This window comes from Rhamphochromis longiceps, linkage group LG5, assembly GCF_057381845.1.
Source record: "Rhamphochromis longiceps isolate RC_006_pf linkage group LG5, R_longiceps_female_GT1.1, whole genome shotgun sequence".
Lineage (NCBI taxonomy): Eukaryota > Metazoa > Chordata > Actinopteri > Cichliformes > Cichlidae > Rhamphochromis > Rhamphochromis longiceps.
Window position 1 is genome coordinate 25,986,620 of NC_140561.1, and position 25,892 is coordinate 26,012,511.

The 25,892-nt window shown below is 37.8% G+C and overlaps 2 protein-coding genes across 4 annotated transcripts; both read left to right on the forward strand.

Moving 5' to 3' along the window:
- LOC146670149 (tumor necrosis factor receptor superfamily member 4) lies at window positions 1-18,075 on the forward strand. 3 transcript variants are annotated; one of them, XM_085406925.1, is made up of 9 exons: window positions 1-38; window positions 5,628-5,695; window positions 7,070-7,178; window positions 7,321-7,431; window positions 7,587-7,718; window positions 7,808-7,877; window positions 7,992-8,239; window positions 8,319-8,423; window positions 8,793-18,075. In XM_085406925.1, the coding sequence occupies exons 3-9, from the start codon at window positions 7,106-7,108 to the stop codon at window positions 8,876-8,878; spliced, it is 825 nt and encodes a 274-aa protein (XP_085263051.1). In that variant the 5' UTR covers window positions 1-38; window positions 5,628-5,695; window positions 7,070-7,105; the 3' UTR covers window positions 8,879-18,075. The 3 variants fall into 3 exon arrangements, with proteins under 3 accessions (XP_085263051.1, XP_085263050.1, XP_085263049.1); XM_085406924.1 differs by having other exon boundaries at window positions 9-5,695; XM_085406923.1 differs by lacking the exons at window positions 1-38; window positions 5,628-5,695 and having other exon boundaries at window positions 6,769-7,178.
- LOC146670150 (tumor necrosis factor receptor superfamily member 3-like) lies at window positions 18,071-24,022 on the forward strand. Its single transcript, XM_085406926.1, has 7 exons — window positions 18,071-19,716; window positions 19,912-20,034; window positions 20,130-20,261; window positions 20,758-20,866; window positions 20,955-21,025; window positions 21,171-21,293; window positions 23,063-24,022. Exons 1-7 carry the CDS (start codon window positions 19,587-19,589, stop codon window positions 23,197-23,199), a joined length of 825 nt encoding a protein of 274 aa, XP_085263052.1. The 5' UTR covers window positions 18,071-19,586; the 3' UTR covers window positions 23,200-24,022.
- Window positions 24,023-25,892: the final 1,870 nt, after the last annotated feature.

The following is a 25,892-nucleotide window of genomic DNA, read 5'->3' on the forward strand; positions in this document are numbered from 1 at the left end:
CTTCAGTTGTTGTCAACAAGGCAGAAGGAAGAGTGCTGGTAGGGGATTGCTGCTTTTTGTTGTTCTCTTTTCTATATCTGAAATTAATCCCTTATTTTATTTGTGCAGATAAACACATAAGTTCTCTTTTTTTTTGTAAGGTCCAAGTTATTGTGAAATTCCTGTGGGAATTTGTGATGGGTTTATGCTGGCTGTGTGAGCTTGGGTTGTTAATTTTTGGTTTGGAAATTGTGACTGACTTCAGATTCTCTGTATTTTGGTTTAATGTTCTTTATTTATGTCATGATTTTACTATGGGGCTGTCTGCAAAGAGGGAAAGACAGAGTTAGTACTGGCAGATGGTGGGAATTGGGAAACAGAGTTCAATGAAACTGAGTTCATATTTTTGATTTGGTGGTTTGCAGTATTGAGGTAACAGGGGAGAGTGTCAGACTGTCTAGCCTCTGACTGTACCCCTCTGACTGTACCCTTTGCTCTTCCTTTTGCCTTCAGAACTGTTTAATTATTTGGGACATAGATTCAACAATTTTCTGGAAATGTCCCTCAGAGAGGGAACTCTTTTGTTGTCAGGTATTTTCAATAACAGTAAAACGTTGGTTCCAAAGTTATGAGTGATAAATGTTGCTGTCTTATTTGTGTGGAGTGTCCAATTTAAACTTGGTCAGGTGGTGTTTCTCTTTGTCTTAATCTTATTCTATTTGTCACACAGGAAACATTGCATTGAAGAAGTGAATATGATTGTCGTCCTGTACGGCATTGTAGCAATCAGAATTACTGTCTGAAGGTCAAGAAAAATGCCCAAGAGATTTATTTTTCCAAGTGGACCATTACAGCTTTTGCAATTCTGGTTCAATTGATTGTCATAGTTTATTTGATCTTTATTATTATTATTTTGATTTAAGTTATTACAATCAGAATGGACAGGACAGAGAAAGAAGAAGGAAAGAGAAGTTCGGAAGAGAGTTAACAGACTGAGAGGGAAAGAAAAATAGAGGAGAAGAAGGAAGCAGATTGAAAAAAAACAAGCAAAAATAAAACAGCACAGTAAGGAAACCACAGCAATAACCAATATGGGCATGAGTAACAGCAATTAATAAAAATGTAATGTTAACTGTACAATACATGATATGTTTAGAGGCAGCAGCCAAGCGAGATAGTGTGTGTCTGTAAGTTGTTTGTACACCTGTATGAACCTGTATGAACACTTATGTGTAAAACCTGTGTGTGTGAGCACATTCATAAGATTTCTCCATGTAAGTGTCTAATACCCACATGACTTCTGGCATGGTAAGTGGTATGTCATCAAGACATGGGCCAGGCCGGATATAGATGGCACTGTTTATGTGATGGCATGCCATATCTGGCCAGATTGTGGTTTGGTTTATGTGGCCCAGGTTCATAGAAAACAGGTCTGGCCCGGATCTGGCATCAAACTTGCACTTCTGACTGACCGGTGTCATGGCAGGGTGTATGTCAACCCGACGTGGGCATGGCTTGGCAATGATGGCACATGTTGTTATTACATGGCTTGATTAAGGTACACATTAGGCTGACATTTGGGGCAAGAGCTGAAACTATTCTGGTCCAGCACAGGGTCAGCAGTGTGTTTGCAACTGGCCCGTGGCTGCACACAGCTTACACATGGCCTATATACCGCAAAGAATGACGGCCCTTTGGTGGACCAGATCAGGTTTGCCAGAGGTACTCCACGCATGGGCCAGCACAGGACCACCAGTGTGCCTGCAACTGGCCTTGTGCTGGGCCATGTGTGTGCCACCTCTGGCAAACCTGATCTGGGCCACCAAAGGGCCGTCATTCTTTGCGGTATGTGGGCCATGTGTAAGCACATTTGTGGGCCAGATCCAGGCCATACAAATTTTGCTATGTGGGTAGTGGGTGCTAGGAGCCATAGCCCTGCCCCCCAGGACATGAAGCAGGGATGGAGGAGCTCCGGGCCACGAGCAAGGATTACCACCAGAGGGGCAGTCACGTCAGCCACCTAGAAAAGAGCTGTGGAGTGCCTCGGATGGGGGTCACCCAGCAGCCAAGGTGCAGAAGTCACAGGGCCTGCAGCACTGAGGCTGCAGGCTCCACTGGCAGCCAGCTGTACCATATCAGACTGAGCCCTGGGCCCAGAGACCCAGGATCCAAGGGCCCTTCACACCCTAGAAGGGGCCCAACAGAGCCAGGAGGGCCAGTGTGCACCAAGCAGCCACAGGAGTGAGCCAGTATATACAAACAGGCACATACAAATACAAACATGCACACACATTCCCCCCCTCATGCGCACATGCACAAATACTCAGTACTCACCTGACATGGAGACACACAGAAGTGAACCCAGTACACACACTCACACTCCCCATACATACTCTATACTCCCAGGTCCAGGCACCACAATAGAGAACGGGGGTGTGTGAAGATCCCATACCTCACTCTACCTGCTCATATGTGGTGTTGATGCGTGCTGTTCTAAAATGCATTTAAAACAGGGGAGTGGCATGGGGCCGTTTGAAGTGAAGTGTTGCTTTGTTTGCTTGGTGTTGGTTAATTTGCTAGTATTTGTGTTCCCGTCATGTGTCCACCTGGTCTTAAGATGGAGATATTTTAAGTTGCTGTTTTTATTTGTGTTTAGTTCTAGTCATTTGACCTCTTTTATGGGCACTGTATTGCTAGTTTATTTAGTATATTTTTGCATTTTTAGGGGTAAATAAAGACCACTTTTTTCTAAATACTAAGTGTGTCCTCGTGCTTAACCAGCTCAGTTCCTCACACACTATGTCAACTATACAAAGCTTTGAGCAATTATAAAAGTGCACAAATGAAAGCAGAGTTTTAAGAGTTTTAACAAACAGCAATAGCGTTAATTTTGTCGCTGATGTGCAGAGAGGACAAAACAACTGTAAACTGATTTTGTTATTTTGGTGTTCATAGTCACACCAAACATGATGACTATTTTCAGTTTACAACATTTACAGGCAATCTAGAGGTTTTTACTCATGTATCTAGATTTTACTCAGTATTCAGAGTTGAGAATTCTTGATTACTCAAAGATGTACGATAACTGTTTCGTTTTTTTGAAACTGAGGCTGAAAATTCTGCACAAAGGTAGCTTATACATGATAATCTTCATATCTGGTTGCAGTGTTAGCTTTGTCTCTTCTGCAAAATTCAACATATACTCTCTGCCGTGTCTTCAGAAACAGCAAATATATATTCCACATATGTTTCATCTTAAGAGAGAATTCAGTAGGAAGTGTGTTCAAGGGACACTTCACAGCACAATCAGTGCACATATTTTTCCACTGCTTTGTAGGCTATTTATCTATCTAAGGTTATTTCATCATTATTTACTCAGTTTTGGAGATTGACGCTACAGAACTGTTTACCTTGAGAGCAACAAAGGTACAAAGTGTAGATAATGGAACAACTAACTGGCATTTGCCTTATGGTATTCAACTGGAAACTTATCGCTTTCTAGAAGTCAATAAGCTACAAACGTGGCTGTGTGAGCTGTTTCAGGTAGGAATCATTTAGTCTTTCATGATGCAAATGCATCATGATCATGCAAATTGTTCATTGACCCATGTCAAGAGTTACAAGAGGCAAGTGCCACTGACAGGATTTACAATCATTGGTGTACCCTGAGTTGTACTGTTACCTGTATGAGTGCTTTCTTTGTTCAATGGATGTAGAGCATTTTGGTAAAAAAAAAAAGAAAAGAAAGCCAGCAATATAAAACAGCTCACAGGGAAAAAAATTTTGATTCCTGAAAAGAGACATTGCTTTTTAATTTTAATTTGGGCGTTGTCTTCACACACTGAGGTCAAATTTGAAGTTGCACTGGGTTCAGTGCTTGAACCAATTCTTTTTACATTTTACGTGCTTCTCTCGGACAGTATCATTCAACATACATTTTGATTGCTATGCACATGTTACCCAGCTCCACCTATCCATGAAGCCAGAAAACACATAACAATTAGTCAAACTGCATGAATGTCTTGAAGACATAAAGACCTGCATGACTTCTAATTTCCTTCTTCTAAATTCAGATGAATCTGACGTTATTGCACTTGGCCCAAAAATCTCAATTAGGATTTGGTACAACCAAAGATAAAAACTTTGGTTGTAAGATTCAGATAATTATTTAATAAAAGTGAGACATTTTAAATGAGAATAAGAAAGAAAAGTATGTCTTCGTGCCCCCCTTTCCCTGTTAATGCCCTACCGGGCCCCCCTGGCAAAACTTTGCTAGACACGTCCCTGCACAGTTACCAACTGTCAGCTACTTAGAAAAGATCCTGGTGTTATTAGTCTCTCAGAAACAGTTCATAACTTCCCTTCAACTCATTCATGTCACCTAAAAGGTAAACCTGTTTCTCCATCACCTGTTCAGCTCTGATGATTCTACTGGTTTCATCTGCATGTTTCCCTCTCAGCAGATAACCAAACCGATATAATGACCAGCAGCTTTTACAGCTGTGGCTCCAGCAAACATCAGCTGATACTAGAAATTAATGTTAAATAAATTCTAGCAACAGCTGATGAAGCTTAAACGTGCTGCTGTTGTTTAACGCGACATCCGGCGGTTTCCTCTTTCTGGCGCAAAGTGGGAGATAAACAAACAAGAGAGAAAAGCCGATCAGCTGATCATTGATCAGTTTCATGGTTGAAGTAGCAACAGGAGAGGGAGGGGGAGAGAATGAGAGAAGAAGAGGCAGCTGCAGCGTAAAGACGCAGAAGAACTCCACCTTTGCGTCTTTTCCCATTCTAGCTGAACTCCGGGACAAACTGTGTTCCCTTTCTCCTCAAATGAAAAGCGTAACATTTTCTCTGAATACGAGACGATTCCGTTTTTCACAGGACGGTTGGCAACTCTACTAACTAGCCTTATGAATAAAATAAAGTTCACTATCAGTAACATCATAGCACCCACCCAGCTGTATAGAAATTCTGTCATGCTAGCTAGCACGCAGTACGAGTTATTGTAACTGACTGTAAAACGTCAGCACAACGAAAATAAACTAAACTTGGTTTATATCTGACCCAAATGGACTGCAGGTCATAACTTCCTACCTGAAGTTCAGTTCACCTGACACTCGGACCGGCAGCCACCCCGGGTCTCTCCTCCTCCTGTATATCCTGAGTTATTTTTACACATCGACCAGCATCTAGCCAATCCACCACTTTTCACTGTTTATACCGTTACAAAAAATAAAAAATAGAAAAAATTATCGGCCCATAAAAACGAAATATCAGATCGGGCATACCGGACAAATAAATGCCCGGTATGCCTGATGGCCAGTCCAGCTATCGTCGTGCCACCAGCACGCGTGCCCAGGGTTGCCGACCCCTGGTGTAGATAAACACACAATTTCTTATTTTTCCATTATCTCTTTAATGTCTGTGAGCAAGATGGGCAGACTGTGATCATTGGATCACAAGGGAAAGACATGGTCAGCAACAATGTTCTGGGGCTGTGGTGTTTAAATCATGCTCAGCTAGATGTTTCATGCTGTTCAAAGTTTGACTCTACCATTAGAATATTGCAGCAGAAACTGAGACTCATCCAGCAAGGGAGTTTTTCTAATGTGTTTCCAATCTTTTTTTTTCTTTCGAATCCTCAGTTTCCTGTTCTTAGCTGACAGTGTGACACTGTGCGATCTTGGGTGTAGACCATCTGCTTCGTTGTTCAGTGAGTTCTACATTCAGAGATGCTCTTATGCATACCTTTGATGTTGCTTATGTTTATGTTGTTCCTATTGTTTTCCCTTCAGCTTGAAGCAGACCTTCAATAAGGCATTTTCATACAGATAACTGCTATTCAGTAGATATTTTCTTATCAGACTTTTCTCTGTAAACTCTTGAGATGGTTAGGTGGGAAAATCCCATTAGATCAGCAGTTTCTGACATACTCAGATCAGCCTGTCTGACATGTTTAAAGTCACTTAAGTCGCCTTTCTTTGCCATCCCAATGCTCAGTTTGAACATTTTAAATACAGCAGGTTGTCTTGACTATGGCTTGTGAGGTAGCTGCTTTAAGAAGTAGTTGAATAGGTGTACTTTTCAAAATGGCCAGTGAGTGAAACTAGCTTTGTCATCATATGTTACCAGTTGGGCTGTGTGTTAAAGAGAGACAAACAATGGGCAAAGTGAACAGTAAAGACAGCACAGTTTGTTATGTTTTATATCTTTAGTTTCCTGAACTCTTGAATGATTGGAATATAAACATATTAATTTTGGGTCGCCTTACCTACGAAAAGTTCATAAACGAACAGAGAGAGAGATAAAACAGGAGCGGGGGTTGTTTTTTCAACATCCGTTTTTCAAGAAGCGAGTGTGTGGTTGTATCTTGTATCTTGCACTAATCAAGAATATGTGGATTTTCCATTTGCCATTTGAGTCCATATGCCATAATACAATGTCAATTTTTTCTGCCTAGACAAAACAAAGATACATAGTTAACTGTTTCCGATAGCTTAACCACAGTACCAATACCTTTTTTCCTGAACAAAGAAAAAAAGCCCAGAAAAAGGTTAATAAACATGCTAAAAATACCCTCAAAGCTGTATTTCAGTTTAAAAGATGTTTTTTTTCCATCATACTTTATATGGATCTAAAATATTTTTACCGGTTTTTGAGTTAGTAAAACATCTTATTACTTATGTACTGAATTGTACAGAATTTTTTTATTATCAATATTCAAGTTGTAGACATATAGGGTGAATTTTAAGTAAGATGGCTCTTTAAATTGTTGACTTACATAATTAATTTATCCAGTGTTAAAAAATTAGACACTATATTTAGTATCTTAGAATACCTGTTAGAAACTATGTTATGACTGACATGTCATAGATGTAAAATATGTGTTTCAATTTAAGTTTTTTTTAAAAATAAATATTAATAAAACATTACAGTTTGTAGTAAGATAGACAGGATAGTCACCGAACTTATAAATTGTAACTGTTTTATCAGTAAAGTAGGTGAGCAGTCTGGGACAGCCCCATATAAAGAGCTTATGCAGGTGGCGTCTCTCTTTTGTCACATTCTTATGCTGTGTGTCACACAGGAAATAGTGGCATTTCTCAGCACTGAAGAACTGAATATGGCTATGCTCAAAGTCCTCATACTTGTTTTGATTTTTAACCAACATGTTACTGGTTTGACATGCAAAACAGGTAAAGTGTGCCTTTTATCATTTTACTCACTCTGTATAATGCTTTAAAATCAGTTTTTCACTTTTTAAATTTTATTTTGAAAGTATAGTAATTACTGTAATTAAACTGTGTCCTTTCTTTGAACACTGTGAAATCCTTGAAGGCGAAAAAGTATCCCGTAATGGAAATGGATGTGAACCCTGCAAATCAGGCTCTTATCAGGATCATGAAAATACTTCAAAATCTTGTAAAGCATGTAGAACGTGTGACACTAGTAAGTGCTGAAGCTTTTGTAACTTATTAGAAAAACAGCTGCTATGTGAGCAGCTGATGATAAACCTGCTCTGTTAATGGAGACAAAACATGTAGTTCACACTCAAATTACGACATCAGGATTAAGAACATTCTTTGTTTATTTATTTATTGCAGATCATGGTAGTGAGATTAAAGAGCTCTGTACCAGATTCACAAACACAAGATGTGCGTGCCGTAAAGACTTTGTTCCATGGGACAGTGATTCTTCCAACTGCAAATGTGCTGAGGGATTTAAACGAATAGGAGGTACAAGACTGGATCATAATATTGGATCATTTACCATACACACTAAAGAAAATGTCTTTTTAAATCATCAATTCTTTTTTTCCTGCTAGGAGAATGTAAACGATGTGAAGAAGGATTTTTCATTACATCTCAAAACTCAGACTGTAAAAAATGGAAAGAGTACGTATTCTAGTGTTTTTAGTACTTTTATGATATATGATTAAAACAAATTTTCAACAGGGTCTGGACGTGACGCTTGTTGTTAACAGCTTTGTCATTTATCTTTCATTCTAGATGTAAATCAGGGGTGAAATTCAGTGGAACTGCATCGTCAGATGCCATCTGTAATGAGCCAAACAGTGATACTTACAGCACTACACTTCCCACATCAAATACAATTACTACTCTCCGAGGTTTAATAACTCAACGTCCACATGAGGGGGCCAAAACTCAGGGGATGGATACTACTACTACTCCACGAGTGGCCACTTCCACAAAGAAAGTGCTTCCAACTCCTCCTGTATATCCAGGCAACTACATTGGTAAGCCATCTTCCGATCATGCAACCTCAGATCAAAAGTAAAGCTAAGTTAACTTAGCAGGTTTATTTTGTCTTACCAGGTATGGCCCTCCTTATTTTCGGAATTGTCGGACTAGTTGTACTAACTGTTGTGACCTGCAAGCTGCACATCACTGACTGCTGGCACAAGCAAAAAACAGTACAACGTATGTGGCAAGTGATTCACACTTCAGACAATAAGAAAGGTCTTGGTGGTTTCATGTCGAGAAGTTGAATGAGAAAAGTGACGCACCAAAATTTGAAGCAACAGGCAACAACAGTTCACCTTCTTGCATCAAGATATATGCCCACACCCCCCCAGAAAATCTTTAATCATGTCAGAGATTTATTTCTTTATCATATTTTACCACTATTAGAAAAAATGGGCAATATTTCTTCACAAAATGCTTCACACACTCTGAGATTTGTGCTGTTTCAAATGGGAAATAGTTATTGTCAACAATATTATTGAATTAATTAACTAATTGATAGTTAATTAAGCTTTTTGAAATAAAATATATATTTTTTGTTTACAGCAATGGACTCCTTGTGCCGCACGCCAGTTGAGGAAAGCTGTAATGAAAGCCAGACCCCGCTCAAGTCAGACTACATGGAACCTTGAAGTTAAACTTGTTATTTTTTTTCATTTAGGCATGAAATACACAGCTGAACCTTTGACTCAGGTAATCGTTATATCAGTATTTTTCCTTACAGTGTTGCTTTTGTATTAGAAATACATCATCAAACTATTTACTATATCTGTATTGTTACAGGTGTATTTTCAAGTCAATATTTGACTTTTGTTTGTTCTGTTTTAGTAGAATCGTGAATTATCACAAACATATTGCAAGCCTCTTACCTCACTTTTTAAACTGTGAAACAGCAAGTAGTAAAAAATAGTTTTCACTACTTGAACTGTTGTAAATTGACCATAATATTATTTTTATTAATATTATTATGTTGCTCAAAGAAATCTGTATAATGTTAGTATTGATCAACATTTTCTATATGCAGATTTTTGCACAGTGACCTGAGCAATCATGCCACTAAATGCCTCTGTGAAATGTTTGTATATTCAATGTATGTATGTATATATATATATATATATATATATATATATATATATATATATATATATATATATATATATATCATGACATAACTTAATGCGACTAACTGGGGCTTGTGACAAGCCTGAGAAATACCCAGTAAGACCAGTACAATCAATACCACTGATCCAGGATATATTATGAACTACTTTAATTTTTGCACGAAGTCTTTCTGCCCATTGTTTCTCAGTTTTTGATTACTCAGCTCTGTTCAAATTAGCAGGTCTGTGAAAACAAACATGCTTTCAGTGATGTGTGGGTTTGGCGGAGTTCCCCCCAGGCACCTAAATGTGGCTCTTTTTCCCCACTGAGACATACATCCTCTCATGTTTTCATTTTAGCCTTTGGAAAGACTGATGTTGTAAATGTGAGGACTTTCATGTTGTTTATACCTCATTGGAGATGTTTCTCGGATCACATAGTCAGAGGAGTTATGAAAGCGTCCTCATACTTCTCCTCACTTATGTTTTGCACCAGAAACCAGACACACACATTCATAAATTTCAGTTAATGCTTTGTCTGCCTGGTTGACTCTTTGTGAAGAACCGAATATAGAAAAAGCTACCGCACCGTAAATCTTCCCAAGGAAAGTGATTTAAATAAAGACAGAAGTATATCAAGTTTTCAGATCCATTATTTAAGTATAAACATGTATATAACAGTCCAACCTTAACTTAATATTAAAAATTTAGCATTTATTTAAGTATAACTCACAGGAAGTAAACATTCTTACTTAGTAAAGATGACTTTTTATTAGTTTGTGTACTATTAGGTATTAAATTAATCTTAATATATCTGTGAGTAGGCAACATTTTACTGTTGTAGCTGCTTTTTGTAAAACGCAAATATGACTTACAGAGAGTACACACATACTGGAAACCCTGCAGGTAGTTTGCTTTCAGTAAATGTCAGAGATGTAGGAAGTAGGTGTGTGGTTTCAAAGAAAAATACAGCACCTGAAACAACCTTTCGTCTGGTTTTGAAGTACAGCAGCTTGCATGCTATACTTCATGCTGTATGCTGTACATACAATATATGCCCTTTTGTTTTTATTATTATTTGTATTTGTTAGCTTTTTAACTCGGCAATCTCTATAATTCTATGTGTGCAAATTCTGGGAAACCGTACATGCTTTTCTGAGTAGGCATGTATTTGCATTTGCTTGACATTTAACCCTTATTGCAGCAAACTCATAGTAGCCTAATGTTTATGTTGGACTTTTTTTTCCTGAAATATAACATATATTATTCTGTTTTTTTTTTTTTTGGTGACAAGACAAAAAAGTGTTCTTTTTGTAAAAATGTATCTTGGCTTCTATATTCACTTTATTTTGATGCTATGTTTATAATGTAAGTAATGGTTTTTGTATTGTTTTGTATCTTTTTTACAATAGGAAGTATAAAATTAAATGATCTAAATAGATACAGCTGATCTACAGGTACTGAATTTGTACATCCTGTAATGTCAAAAACCCATTAACACATTAACTACACAGCGAACAGTTGATCTAATGTCACCCTGAGCTGTTAACCACTAGCAGACCCAAAGTGGGCTTGATCACATTTTCTTTCATCTTGAACTTTTAGTGTGACGCCGACTGAAGTGACGTAACTTAAGGACGACGTGAGCAGTTTCACATCACTTTTACTCCAGCCACAAAACACGTGTAGCTTTTTGACCTATATGTATAACATCAGTGGAGTTACATATACTCCTTAGCGAACAGCCTAAGAGAAGTAAATACTGTAACCGTGTCATTATTTTTGATCGAAGCCATGCCGTTTCTATTCATCTGCATCAAATGTTCCGACGGCACCATTCATAAAGTTTATCAGTTGGAAGGCTCTGTTACAGAACATGCTCCTTTCACCCACAAAGTAGGTGGCACTTCTGTGCTCTACTTGTGAAGGGGAATCCTGATTTCTACAGTGTCACTGCCGCCCTTTGTGGCTATATAGTGTGACGGTACCAGAGGTGTGGACTCGAGTCACATGACTTGGACTCGAGTCAGACTCGAGTCATTAATTTTATGACTTTAGACTTGACTTGAAAAAATGTTCTAAGACTTGTGACTTGACTTGGACTTTTACACCAATGACTTGGGACTTGAATTGGACTTGAACCGGTTTACTTGAAAAGACTTGATATTTTACCCCAAATATAAAATTTAACATGCATATTATATAGAGATTGAAAATGTGACGTCATTCACGGGTAGAACCGCAAAGGATTCTGGGAACTCGTGGCAAGCGGTACTAGCGCACGCAGGCTTTCAATTAAAATCAGTTAAACAGCGATAAAAAGAAACACAAAAATGTCAAGAAGCTGTTGTATTATTAACTGCAATAGCCGGTCGCATGACAGCCACGGGAAGCCGACGGGTAAAGAGATCGGTTGTTATCGGATTACGTCGTTGAAGAGAAATTGTTCAAGCCATGTTTCCGAAGTAACAAAGACGCGACGGATGGTCTGGATTGCAGCCATTCAAAGACCAAATATAACGTCCCAGAACACTCCAGCTCACAGGTTAGTCTGCTCCAAGCATTTACACGAAGGTCAGTGTTTTTTAGTAGTTAATACGTCATTTTCATAACATAATTAGTGATATAGGTTACAAGCAAGTCTGGCGCTGAACAGAAATTGTCGCGCTATGCTCCTTTATTTATTGTGCATAAATAGTGAATTGTCCTGACACAATATTGCGTTTCGCTTCTGTTATTATGGTACATTGACAAAAACATATATTTTTATTCACAGGATAAAACAGGTTTTTTGTATCACTAATTGCCCAGTGCGATTACAGACTACAGTAAAGTGAGCCGTCATTTGTGAGCCGCGGTCAAGCCAGCCGCCTCCTATCCGCGCGGTGATTACAGCATACAATATTGTTGTCACTGCTACATTTCTGTAACGCTACCAGAAATTATTTCCACTACTAATTAATTACCGTTGAGCTCAAAGGTCCTATTAATAAACGGTTAACGAATGTGTATTTATGACGACAATTTGTGAGACTGGTAAACTTATGATACGTACGATGGTCTTTCGTTCTACACGGTGCATTTCAAGGTCCTGCACCCATCCGTCGGTAAACTGTACCTGGGCTTGTTGCAGTGACCTGAAGTTACTAAACTTCATGAGTGTATGCACTCACTCCAAGAACCGTATAATTATAAATATGCATATAAATATGCTAAGATGAGATAGCTGACTTCATATAACTAGCAAATGTTATCCAGGCTACGTTGGTGATACAGTTTTTTTTAATGTGTATGATATTTTTGTCATGCGATTTTAAAGCTGGTCCTACAACCGCATCCAAGAATAACATGCAGCTTATCTCAGAACTGTCGGTGAAAATTATTCTTGGAGCTAGGTTTAATTGAGCTGCATTTTAAAGAGGTGCAATTTCACAATTTGTGTATATTTTCTAAGTTCACTATTTTGTCATGTGTTGAGAAAAACACAGATTTTAAAATTACATGGTCTAATATTTACATTTAGCATATAACTGCAACATTATTTTTTCGTTTTTTTTTTTTTAAAGACTCGAAAGGACTTGAAATTCAAAGTTTCAGACTTGTGACTTGACTCGGACTTTTACACCAGTGACTTGAGACTCGACTCTGACTTGCCTGACATTACTTGAGACTTGAGGATAAAGACTTGAGACTTACTTGAGACTTGCAAAACAATGACTTGGTCCCACCTCTGGACGGTACTAATAGCTACTGTCTACTGCGTAGTGAGCACGCATATGCTAACGTCACATCCTGAAGGTTTCGTACATTGAACCATGTGGTTTGGTCTGTCTGTCAATGACGGAAGTAAATGTCTGTAGTTTCTTTTTTTTTATGATAGGAGGGCACACGTCATGTGGTTTAAGTAGGTGGCAGTTTTGCACAGGGGTGTCAGATATTAACCCTCTGATGCATGAAATATGAAAGCCTTCTCAAGATTTTTTTTCTTAAGTGCTTTTATTCTTCTAAGGACATGAAAAAAAATGTTCAACTCTTTTTTTCCAAAAATATGTTTTTTATTTTATAAAGTTATAGACTTGTCCACTCCAGTGACCAATATGCATCAGAGGGTTAATTAATTACTTCTTATGACTAAATTTGATCATTTCTGATGTACTCCCATAGCTTCTGCAAATATGGTCCGTTAAAACTTTAGTCAGGAAAAAATTATTAAATTGATAGTCAGCGTGTTTACAAGGCCAGCTGAGAGAGACAGCCACGTCTCTGGACTGGGGTGGGGAAGCTAGAGTGTCAGGAGAAAACCCATTCAGGTGCTTTTTCTAAACCACAGTAACTACTGCAGCAACATGATGCCTAATGTTAAACAAAGGGGAAAAAAATCCTCCGATTAGAGAAAGCCACATGTATGGCGCTTTGGCTTATTAATTACAATAAATGAAGTGGCTCATTTAACAAAATTTAAGCACCTTCTTGATTTGCCAGGAAACTCCCTGTCAACAAAAGCAACCTAAAGTACTGTCACTAAAAGGTCACAGAACGACAGTAAAACCTTCACATCATCATCCATTTGCACTGTGTGCTCCTGCAACATATACATGTAGGCTACAAAAATAACCCTGCAAAAAATCACACGCTTGTTTTTCTGTACATACCATGTACATCTTTAGTCATCCCTTACTTTTTTGAGTTCACTGTGGTCACCTTTGGGTTTCAGCAGGGATTATCATACTCACTCATTGTGGGCTGTGGGATTTCCAGGCACAAAACTATAAAATATTGTTATTGCTTCTGTTAGTTGCTTTGTATTATATATACAATTTAAGTTAGTACACTTGTAAGAACATGTTGAACAATTCTAGAGGATCAGAAAAGTAAAAAATAGTTTTTTCCCGCCAAAATTTCCATATCATTACAGCGGTCCCTCGTTTATCACGGGAGTTACGTTCTAAAAATAACTCGCGATAGGTAAAATCCGCAAAGTAGCCAGCTTTATTTTTTTTTTACAATTATTATAGATGTTTTAAGGCTGTTTAACCCCTCACTACACACCTTATACACTTTTCTCAGACAGGCATGAACATTTTCACACTTTTCTCTATTGTTTAAACACTCTCAAAGTTCAAACCTTTGTAGAAAAATCAGTCCAGTATTATAGAATGAAACCAAAGATCAAACCTTGTTTTCAGGTCCAAAACATGGGAATAGAGCAGCTGCGAGATAATTCTACATTAATGAATCAATGGTACAGAAGTGGAGGAAGCAAGAAGAATGAGTTGAGTAAAGTTTGACTTATCTGACTGTTTTGTTTCGCTTAATGCGCCTTATAATCTGTAAAATACAGTAACTTCTACCTTCTTTTGGCATGTCCAGAAGTCCAACTTTCTGTGCGATGGTTAGCATCTTCCTCTGCCTTTTGGGTGCTACCGCAGGTGCCTTTGACGGTGCAAAACGTTTCATCGACATTGTGTTTGTTGGGGAGAAAACTTAGAAACATATAGTACAGCACATCAGAGTCACACTGCTAGCGATCGACGATTTATGTAAATTTGACAAGCTGAACGCATTCTGTACTGTACAGGAGACGTGGCACAGAGGATACTGATTGAAAATGGTCTACAGCCAATCAGGACACAGAACACAATGCACTGTAAAAAAAAAGCGTGCAAAATTGCACAAAAAATCCATTAAACAGCAAGGCTGCGAAAGGTGAACCGCATTATAGCGAGGGAGCACTGTATATACATTTTTCATCTGCTCCAACAATTATATGTAATGTGTGATCTTTTTCAAAAGTAAGTATAAGTGAACAAAAATGCAGAAATAAAAATGCAAACAGATACACATTACTTACAAAGCAGAGAGTGCAAAGTTCATGTAAGAAAATGTAAAATTTACATATTTTGATAGTTAGACTCCAGTGAGAAGCAATATTACAGGGCAGAATCTGAGAAAAAGGGAGAAAATAGTGACTACAGCACCAGGCATATAAATACAGGTGAAGATGAGTGAGCAGATGGTTGTAGAATTTGCATAAGACCTTTACAGATGACCTTGAATGACAGACAGCCTGAAAGAGGGGGAGTGACAGCAAATTAAAAAAAAAAAAAAAACAGAGAAAAGAGGCTGAGTGACTCATAGAAGACAGACAAGTAGGTGCTTGGACAACAAAAGAGTTTTGAATAACATACACTACCGGTCAAATCTTTTAGAACACCCCAATTTTTCCAGTTATTTAATGCAATTCAAGTGATTCAAGTCCAATGATTAGCTTGAAATGATAAAAAAAAAAGGTAAGTGATGAACTGGCAGAGATAAGAAAAAAGAGTAAGGTTACCCAAAACTGAAAAACAATGTGCATTTCAGAATTATACAAAAAGGCCTTTTTGTGTTTTCAGGGAACACAAAATGGGTTAACTGCTGTTCTGCAGCAATGGAGGTTGATCAAGCCTTGAAAGCTGGTGCTACTAATTCCTACAGGTGTTCCAAATGCATGATAGCAGTGTTGGAACACAATGTGGTACCATACCCTCATGAGCATCAGCAGAACAGTATTGTACTGCAGAAAGTAGTGTGTTGTTACAAAAATGGCGAGAAAAAGGCAATTAACAATAGAAGAGAGACAGACCGTCATGACACTTTAAGCGTCAGTGAGTACTGTTTCCTTTACTAAAAAAAGGCACTCAGAAATTGGGCCAAACTCTGACAGGAAGAGGTCTAGCAGACCCCAAACCACAACTGAATCAGAGAACAAGCTTCTGAGAGTTACTGATAGGCAGCTCATACGATAACAGCCTCAAGCACGGATTAATATTGGTCGCAGTCAGAGATGTGTATGTGTTACTGCAATCCGATTACTTTTTCCAAGTAACGAGTAAAGTAAGGGATTACTATTGCAAAAAAGTAATTCGATTACTGTTACTTTCCTGTAAGCACACTGCATGACTGCGTTACTAAACTGTGATTTTGTTTGTGAGAGCGTCTCATGACAATGATGCATGAGCGTGCGACGTCCGTGGTAGCACCAGACGTATGTAGAGCAACTATAATATGGAGTGTTGGAGAGAGTACGACCATGCGGCGTTTAAAGCTTGGAAGTACTGACATTACTTTGTGTTTGATTCTGTAAAAGGCGACAAAAACATTAGCGTCTACTGTAGACTCAGCGTGGGAACAAACTTTTTTCTACTTTGAAAACTTCAAATCTGAGACAGTACCTATCACGCTGGCATGGAAATGTGAAATTCACAGAGAAACCCCTGTATCCCCCACTGACATTACCACTGTGGCACAGGGCAAACCTCCACCCGTCCCACTCCTGCTAGACAGGTGAAAAAAGATTTAAGAACAACAGGACTTGGTAGAAAATAGGTTTAAATGTTAAACAAATTTTTTCCAGTCAGAGAATGTTGCATATACTTTTAAAAAGTAATTAAGTAAGAAAGTAACTAAATACTTTTGAAAATAAGTGATCAGTAAAGTAACGGGATTACTTTTTTGGAGAAGTAATCAGTAAGTAGTTTCTAATAACTATTTTCAAGTAACTTGACCAAAACTGGTTGTAGTAAGCAAGTCTCAGTTTCAACTGTGAAGACTTCGAGCTGCAGGTTTGACAGGATGAGTTGCAACAAGAAAGCGTCAGAATAAGACAAAAAGAGGCTTGACTGGGCCATGAAACGCCACCATTGGACTGCTGAAGATGGGAAGAAGGTATCATGGACTGATGAATCAAAATTTGAAATCTTCAGTTCATCAAGCAGGATCTTTGTATGCCGTCAAGTAGGTGAAAGGATGGTTGCACAGTGTGTAGCATCAACTGTCAAAGATGGACGAGGAAGTGTGATGGCCTGTGGCTGTTTTGCTGGATACTGGGTTGGTGACTTGTACAGAGTGAGAGGCACCCTGAACCAAAACTGGAAACATTGGGGCATTCTAAAAATGTTGACAGGTAATGTATATTTGAAGTTTAAATCGTTAAATTCAATAACCATTGTGCTGGAATGACCAGTTAAAGCTGGGTTAAAGTGGAAGATATGAAGTGCAGATCACTTAAGTCAGCGGTCCCCAACCCCCGGGCCTCGGACCGGTACTGGTCCGTGAGTCGTTTGGTACCGGGCAGTGAGAGTTGAGGCTCAGGTGTGAAATGTATGGTTTTCAGGGTCGTTATCAGTTTTCAGCGTTATTTTGTTATCGTTTTTATCGTTAACTCGGTTTTCCTGGGTCTTTTCACGTGTGTTATGAATAAATCTTCTTTTTTTCGGTACCAGTACTAGTTTTATTTTGTTGTATTTATCCGCGACACCTTAAAGGCCGGTCCGTGAAAATATATACCCACAGACAGCAATCTGAGGTTTCAGCCTCTGATGTTAAGTGGCAGACCTTCATAGGCTTCTAGTCTACAAGCCATACCATTGTATGGCTTTGCATAGAACTAAAGACCCATACATCTTATCCAGTAAAATGTATTACCATTAGATAAATACTATAGGGAAAAAAAACTATATATAAAAACTAATAATAAATAAGCAAAATTAATGAACACCTTTGGAGAGAAAGCACAAAGGAAAGCAACAAAGCTCTGTACTTTATACCTATAAAGCCAAGTATATAGTTTTCGTGAGTTATTATTTTTTGTAAAGATTTCTACATCATCATCATCTTTTCTACAACATCAGTGTGATCCCCCCCCCCAAAAAAAAAAAAAAAAAACCTAAAGGGAAACTTTATATGTGCACAATCAGCATAGTGTTCTTTGCATCTTCTCTACACATTAATCGTACAAGCCAGTTTCCATAGACAAAATCTGGACTCATTGCTAAACATATTGTTCCTCCATATGTTTAAGTTGCCGTGCACATGTTGCCTGGCCCCACAGTGAAGGACTGTGGAAAACCTCCTGCAGGTTATTTGTCAGCTGAACATCCATAATATGAATTTTGCTCCATCATATACCAAAGATACAATAAACTCATTGTCATGCTCAAGAAACTAGATTAAGATGAGCTGAGCTTTGTGACATGGCAAATCATCCCGTAGGATGCAGCCAGCAGAAGATGGGTACACTCTGGTTATAAAGGCAGCAACACTACGGCAACACTATGGCTGTGGCATTTAAACTATGCTCAGTTGGTATTTGGCTCAAAGTGTGCCAAGAACATAATCCCCGCACATCGCATAACCACCAGCTTGACCTGTAGATACAAGACAGAATAATTCCTTTCATGTTGTTTACACCGAATTCTGACCGTACCATCTGAACAATACAGAAGGAATCAAGCCTCATCAGACCAGGTAACGATTTTCCAATCTTCTTTTTGTGAACCCCTGTGAACTGTAGCCTCTGTTCTTAACTGAGAAGAGTAGCATCTGGTGTAATCTTCAGCTGCTATAGTCCAAAAATGGATGTGTTGTTCTTTCAGAGTTGCTCTTAATTTGGTTGTAAATTTGTCAACCCTATAAATGGTTGTGTGGAAAATCCCAGCAGATCAGAAGTTTCTGAAATACCCAGATCAACCCGTCAGGCTCCGAAAACTATTTCAGGTTCAAAGTCAGTTAAATGACCTTTCTCACACATTCTGGTGCTTGATTTGAACTTCACCAGGTTTTCTTGACCATGTCTATGTATCAAAATTGAGTTGCTGCCGTTTAATTGGCTGATTAGATATTTGCATCATCAAGCTATTTAACAGGTATACCTAATACACAGGTATACCTATTGTACAGCCATAGTGAGCACCACAGAGGAGTGGAATCTAGGAAAGAAGCTGTCATAAACACAAAGAGGCTGTCACATGAAATTTGTCACCTGTCATTTGTGAGAGTGTGACATTATTTCAGGAGTGTTTGAGACGTTCTTGCATGTGTTCGAAAACAAGCTCCTCCAACACATGCTTTTAAAGGAAAGTCTCTTAGATGAAAGATTTATATTAGAGGTGACAACAAGCATTAAATGTTGTCTGCTTTGGATAAATCCAACAGCTTCACTGTAGATAAGCTTAGAAGTACAGCTTTATCCAGTTCAATTGTACAATAAAATAAAATATAATAGCAAGTAATCTGGTAAATTTACAGCAGTTAAAAAAAAGTTGAACTAAGCAAATTTCTTTTCAGTTTAGCGTGTTCGTGAAGTGATCTATATTTACTAGTGGTCTTTCACTTCCTGACTACACAGTCACACTCTCTGTCATGCTGACGTCAGCCACCGATATAAAAACCTGTAAGCGCACACAGAGCACTGGACACAATGATTCACTTGAACCTCTCCATGGCACTTATAGCATTATTTGTGGCCTTTTGGACTATAGGATGCGTTAAAAGCTGCGGTGATCAACAGACTCAGATGAGTGGACGGTGTTGTAACAAGTGTCCCCCAGGTAAAAAAAACCAAACTTTTTTAAAAATCAGATGAGTGTCTTTCAATCTAATGTTTTGATTAGTTTGATCTAATTATTACAGTAGTGATCTGTTTGATGTAATGATCAGATTATGTGTTTAAGCTGAACTTTTTCGTTCAAGAATACTGAAAAATACTGAAAGTCGCTGATTTTAACTTTTTCCTGGTTTTAAAGGCACTTATGTAGAAGAGTTTTGCTCTGACAGACAACAAACTGCCTGCAAAGCCTGTCCAGACGGACATTTCTCACAACTTCCCAACCTCTTTGACAGATGTGAAAAATGTCAGACATGTCAGCGTAAGTTGAGAGAAGCTGAGAAGGCATTTACCAGAACTAGCAAAAGATGCAATATTGTGTTGAATTCAGTGGTTTCAATTCTTGTCTGTCTACAGATTATGCTGTGAAATGTACATCAACCACAAATGCAACCTGTAGTTGTGCCGCTGGTTTCCTGTGCTCCAACAGCATCTGTTCGACTTGTGTGAAAGACAAATGCGTCACAGGAGAGAAACCAAAAAGGACAGGTAAGAATGGACATTTTGAGTTTTTACAGCTACGAGTAAAATATATATCCTGCCACAAACACTGGTTTGACTATTGCATCTGTGTAATTGTGGATATTTAGACTAATCCCTTAAAAGTCAAGACATGTTTATTATTACATGATTAAAAAAGATCCATGTGAAAGAATTTATTTTAATTTGTAATTTTATTCCACATCTGCTGTTCAACCTGAGCCTACTGATCAGGTGAAGGAGGAGCTGTTCATAATGTCAAGAGTGTTTAGCAAAGAGTGAATGCTCAGTTCCCTTTTGTCTTAAGCTGCAGTCCTTACTATATGTCATCAGATATATACTCATAAAACCTCATCACTAGACTCATGACTGACCTCACGGCGGAAACTGACAATAAATCACAGGATCTCCAAAGCTGACAAAATCTGTCACCCTATAACCACAAATGTCCCCCCCAAAGTATCTTTCATGTTTACTGAAATAGTATTTCTTTCTTTTGTTCCAGTCGTCTCCTCGAATGCAAGGGTGATAGAATATTCGTATCAGTGTGAAGCCATATGTGGCGAAAAACAATATTTCGATGTGCAAACGAATGACTGCAAACCACTGACACAGTAAGATCGATTTAAACAGCTTCTGCCGCAGTGATAAGTAAAAGAAGTTGTGAACATGCCAGTGATGTAAAAGCTTTGTGCTAAACAGGTGCAGCGTGCTGGGGTTTCCTGAAAGGTTTCCAGGGAACAGGACACACGACTCAATTTGTGACAGACCCGGTATGTACACATATTCACACATTTTATTGACACAGGCTGTAATTTGTTGATTGCTCAGCATGTAACACTTGTGATACACGACAACAGAACATAGTGACAATATGCTGCAATCAAGAAACTTAACTATGATTTGACTTTTCACCAGGGCCCAAAGACGGTGGAGACGTCATTCATGTGATCCTTGGCATTAGTGTCATTTTGCTGTCTCTCAGCCTCTTTCTGTTCATGTCCTACACATGTATAAAGTACCTAAGGATTCACACAGCAAGTAAGTTCATGGAAAATCATATCAGTATGTCAAAGTGGAATCACTGGCATGGGCAGATTTCCTTCCGAAAACCACATGTGGCATTTAAACAATCAAAATAAGTATTCATTAACAGAAGAAATTGATGTGACTCAACCTAAATATCACTGCTACTGCTCTTTTTAAAAAATACCATCATAAGGGGAACTTCCCAGAATTATTTTCATATATTTTTGTGACGTATCAACAGTAGAAAAAAAAGATTCAAATGCAGATCATCAGATAAAAGGACTCATCTAAATTCCCACGGTGGCAGTTGGCTATAGAACTTTAATGCACTACAACTACTATAGTAGTCAATTACTGGACACTATAATATTTGCCTGCAAAGTCTGTCCAGAGGGACACTTCTCACAAGTTTACAACATCTTTGACAGGAGTGAAAATGCAACTGTAGTGAACATCATGCTATAGTGATATTATGATCATCACTGTACTATATATATGCCAGTTTACTGAAAAAATATTGATTTACATTGGAATATAATCTGATAGCCTATAAGAGCAGAATCAGGATGTACTCAGTTAAATTGTGCACATGTGACACTCCTTTTCTTCTTCTTCTTTTTAGAAATCCTCTAAGGCAGATTTAGTCAAACACATAAATACAAAAATTCTGTAGCACAAATTGATTGATTGATTGATTGATTGAATCTTTATTTTGAACATGTTGAAAAAGTATAAAAAAAAAATAGAATTAAAAGAGACAAATGAACAAAGCAAACAAAAGGAAAACGAGCAACCACAACTCCAAATAACGTCCATGTTCAAAAAGGAGCAGGAAGAAGCATAAGCTTATTTAATCCCACCCCTTTTCCACTATCTAGTATCAATAGACTACAGAAATACCTCCTTGTAATTACATTATTAATTAACAGTTGCATTAATGTAGTTTATAAAGTGGGAAGTTTTTATAAATATATCTGTTAGCTGTGCCCACTTCTTGGATAAGCAAGAGGAAAAATGGATGGATGGATGGATGGATGGATAGATGAGTTGTGTCTTACATTAAAGACATTCAAACCCTTGTGTGCATGGTGTCCACTACAGGGCAAAAAAACCCTAAATTAAGCTGGACATGTTTTAAGTCTGGTTTGGGAATATTAAAATAACCAAACCTCTCATTAAGTTAATAATTAAAGGTTAGTCTTAAAAGTCACATAACTTTTTTGAAAAAAAGTTGAGCATATTGTGATAAAACCTTTAATACAGTTACAAAGCTGATGGATAGTCAAACTCTAGCCATGATGTCCTTCTGTCAAAAACGTCAAAGTCTGCTTATCTTGCTCCCATTTCTCACTATGAAAAGTGATTAAGGTTATGCCACTTATTTGTTTAAAACAAATTGCACTATAGAACATCTGTAAGGCAATGGATGGAGCTCAGTGTATTATACTTTAGTTACATGGAAAGTCACTAATGAACAATTGTTTTTACGTGCAGCAACACCTTCTCCTTTGGATCGACTCCTCTCTGATGTTTCTATTTCACAGGAGTGAAATGTTTACAATAAATCTGCCTTTGTTCGCCTAAAATTTTGCATTTTGGTGATCAAATCAGAAAACTCCTGTGACTTGGAAAATGAAAAATGAAGTGGAAGTGAAGTGGAAAATGGGGGTGGCAGCAATGAAATGTGTGATGTTTATTATCGAATGCGTAGGTGTGCAGCGAGGAAATAATGTCATATTTCAACTAAATCATTGATGGTAATAATTCTCTCCCTGCTTTAGACCACAAACCCATGCTGGCTGTTCCTACTAACATCAGTGACTTTCACCTACCAAAGGAAGAGAGCGGGCTTCAGTTTGTCCAGGATGGATCCAAGGACAGTGACATTTGTGATCTAGAAAGCATTATTTTAAGATGATATTATAACTCTGTTCAATTACAGCCAGTATGCTAAAAATTATCTTGCTTGACGTCAGTGCACAGGATCTAGAAGGGAAAGTGAAAAACATTTGTAGAACAGACTTGATGATTCCTTTTGATCTTTAGCATGACTTAAGCAGAAACACATATGTATGGATTCATATTTAAAACCTCACTTTGATGTGGTAATGAGTTTATCTCAAGTCTATACTTGAAATAGATGATTTCTTGCTGAATATTCAGGGGTATTACAGTTTGGTCTGTAACACATGTGTTCGTCCCTGAGGTGGGCCTTGCAGTTTGTGCCCTTCTGGCATGAGTTACAGATGAGCTACACAAGTTTTTTATGCTTATTATACTGCAAATAAACACACTGTTGGGAATGTTTTAGGTAGGTAGAGTTAAAGAAATTCTACAAACGAAAACAAATCTGGTTGGTTTATTTTGTTTCTGTAGTATAGCAAAACAGATAAATTGTAATCAGAATAAATTAAATGGTTTTAGTCATTTTTCCTTTGTTGATCTATTATATGATTAATGAAAAATCTGCACACATTTTGTCGTTACAAGAACTGCTTTTTAAAACATTGTTAAAGTTTGTCAAAAGCTGTCTTTAACAGTCAAGCTCCAACTGGATATCTATTAATTGCAACAGCACGTGTTTGTTTCTTTTATGAATATATATTTCTTTTGTAACTGCATAATGACTGTTTTATAAATATTAATTATTTTTTATATATTTTTTCTGTTATCATGCTGCAATACTAGAGTTGTGAATTGTGTTTCTAGTTTTTAAGATAATTTATTTAATATATGTTATCATAGTTCTTCATTTTCATATATATATATATATATATATATATATATATATATATATATAAAGTGACATTATTCAATGTCTCACCCAGAGGTGGGACCGAGTCATTGTTTTGCAAGTCTCAAGTAAGTCTCAAGTCTTTATCCTCAAGTCTCAAGTCAAGTCTCAAGTAATGTCAGGCAAGTCAGAGTCGAGTCTCAAGTCACTGGTGTAAAAGTCCGAGTCAAGTCACAAGTCTGAAACTTTGAATTTCAAGTCCTTTCGAGTCTTAAAAAAAAACAAACGAAAAAATAATGTTGCAGTTATGCTAAATGTAAATATTAGACCATGTAATTTTTAAATCTGTGTTTTTCTCAACACATGACAAAATAGTGAACTTAGAAAATATACACAAATTGTGAAATTGCACCTCTTTAAAATGCAGCTCAATTAAACTTAGCTCCAAGAATAATTTTCACCGACAGTTCTGAGATAAGCTGCATGTTATTCTTGGATGCGGTTGTAGGACCAGCTTTAAAATCGCATGACAAAAATATCATACACATTAAAAAAAACTGTATCACCAACGTAGCCTGGAAAACATTTGCTAGTTAGATGAAGTCAGCTATCTCATCTTAGCATATTTATATGCATATTTATAATTATACGCTTCTTGGAGTGAGTGCATACACTCATGAAGTTTAGTAACTTCAGGTCACTGCAACAAGCCCAGGTACAGTTTACCGACGGATGGGTACAGGACCTTGAAATGCACCGTGTAGAACGAAAGACCATCGTACGTATCATAAGTTTACCAGTCTCACAAATTGTCGTCATAAATACACATTCGTTAACCGTTTATTAATAGGACCTTTGAGCTCAACGGTAATTAATTAGTAGTGGAAATAATTTCTGGTACCCATCACAGAAATGTAGCAGTGACAACAATATTGTATGCTGTAATCGTACTGGGCAATTAGTGATACAAAAAACCTGTTTTATCCTGTGAATAAAAGTATATGTTTTTGTCAATGTACCATAATAACAGAAGCGAAACGCAATATTGTGTCAGGACAATTCACTATTTATGCACAATAAATAAAGGAGCATAGCGCGACAATTTCTGTTCTTGCTTGTAACCTATATCACCAATTATGTTAAGAAAAATGACGCATTAACTACAACAGCAGACTGACCTTTGTGTAAATGCTTGGAGCAGACTAACCTGTGAGCTGGAGTGTTCTGGGACGTTATATTTGATCTTTGAATGGCTGCAATCCAGGCCATCCGTCGCGTCTTTGTTACTTCGGAAACATGAACAATTTCTCTTCAACGACGTGATCCGATAACAACCGATCTCTTTACCCGTCGGCTTCCCGTGGCTGTCATGCGACCGGCTATTGCAGTTAATAATAAAACGGCTTCTTGACATTTTTGTGTTTCTTTTTATCGCTGTATAACTGATTTTAATTGAAAGCCTGCGTGCGCTAGTACCGCTTGCCACGAGTTCCCAGAATCCTTTGCGGTTCTACCCGTGAATGACGTCACATTTTCAATCTCTATATAATATGCATGTTAAATTTTATATTTGGGGTAAAATATCAAGTCTTTTCAAGTAAACCGGTTCAAGTCCAATTCAAGTCCCAAGTCATTGGTGTAAAAGTCCAAGTCAAGTCACAAGTCTTAGAACATTTTTTCAAGTCAAGTCTAAAGTCATAAAATTAATGACTCGAGTCTGACTCGAGTCCAAGTCATGTGACTCGAGTCCACACCTCTGGTCTCACCTTCAGTGGCAGTGGTTGTTGTAGTGTTGCTGTGACGTGCTATAATAAACGTGTGACTGTTGTTTTTTTGTTCATAAAAAGTTCTTATTGACAAAAAGAACGCAAACAGTG

Coding starts and splice junctions, on each gene's coding strand:
- LOC146670149 (XM_085406923.1), top strand. CDS start 7,019: ATGCAGGTGGCGTCTCTCTTTTGTCACATTCTTATGCTGTGTGTCACA. Junction 7,719..7,807: donor GGGATTTAAACGAATAGGAG/GTACAAGACTGG, acceptor TTTTCCTGCTAG/GAGAATGTAAACGATGTGAA. Junction 8,240..8,318: donor ATATCCAGGCAACTACATTG/GTAAGCCATCTT, acceptor TTGTCTTACCAG/GTATGGCCCTCCTTATTTTC.
- LOC146670150 (XM_085406926.1), top strand. CDS start 19,587: ATGATTCACTTGAACCTCTCCATGGCACTTATAGCATTATTTGTGGCC. Junction 19,717..19,911: donor TTGTAACAAGTGTCCCCCAG/GTAAAAAAAACC, acceptor CTGGTTTTAAAG/GCACTTATGTAGAAGAGTTT. Junction 20,035..20,129: donor AAAATGTCAGACATGTCAGC/GTAAGTTGAGAG, acceptor GTCTGTCTACAG/ATTATGCTGTGAAATGTACA.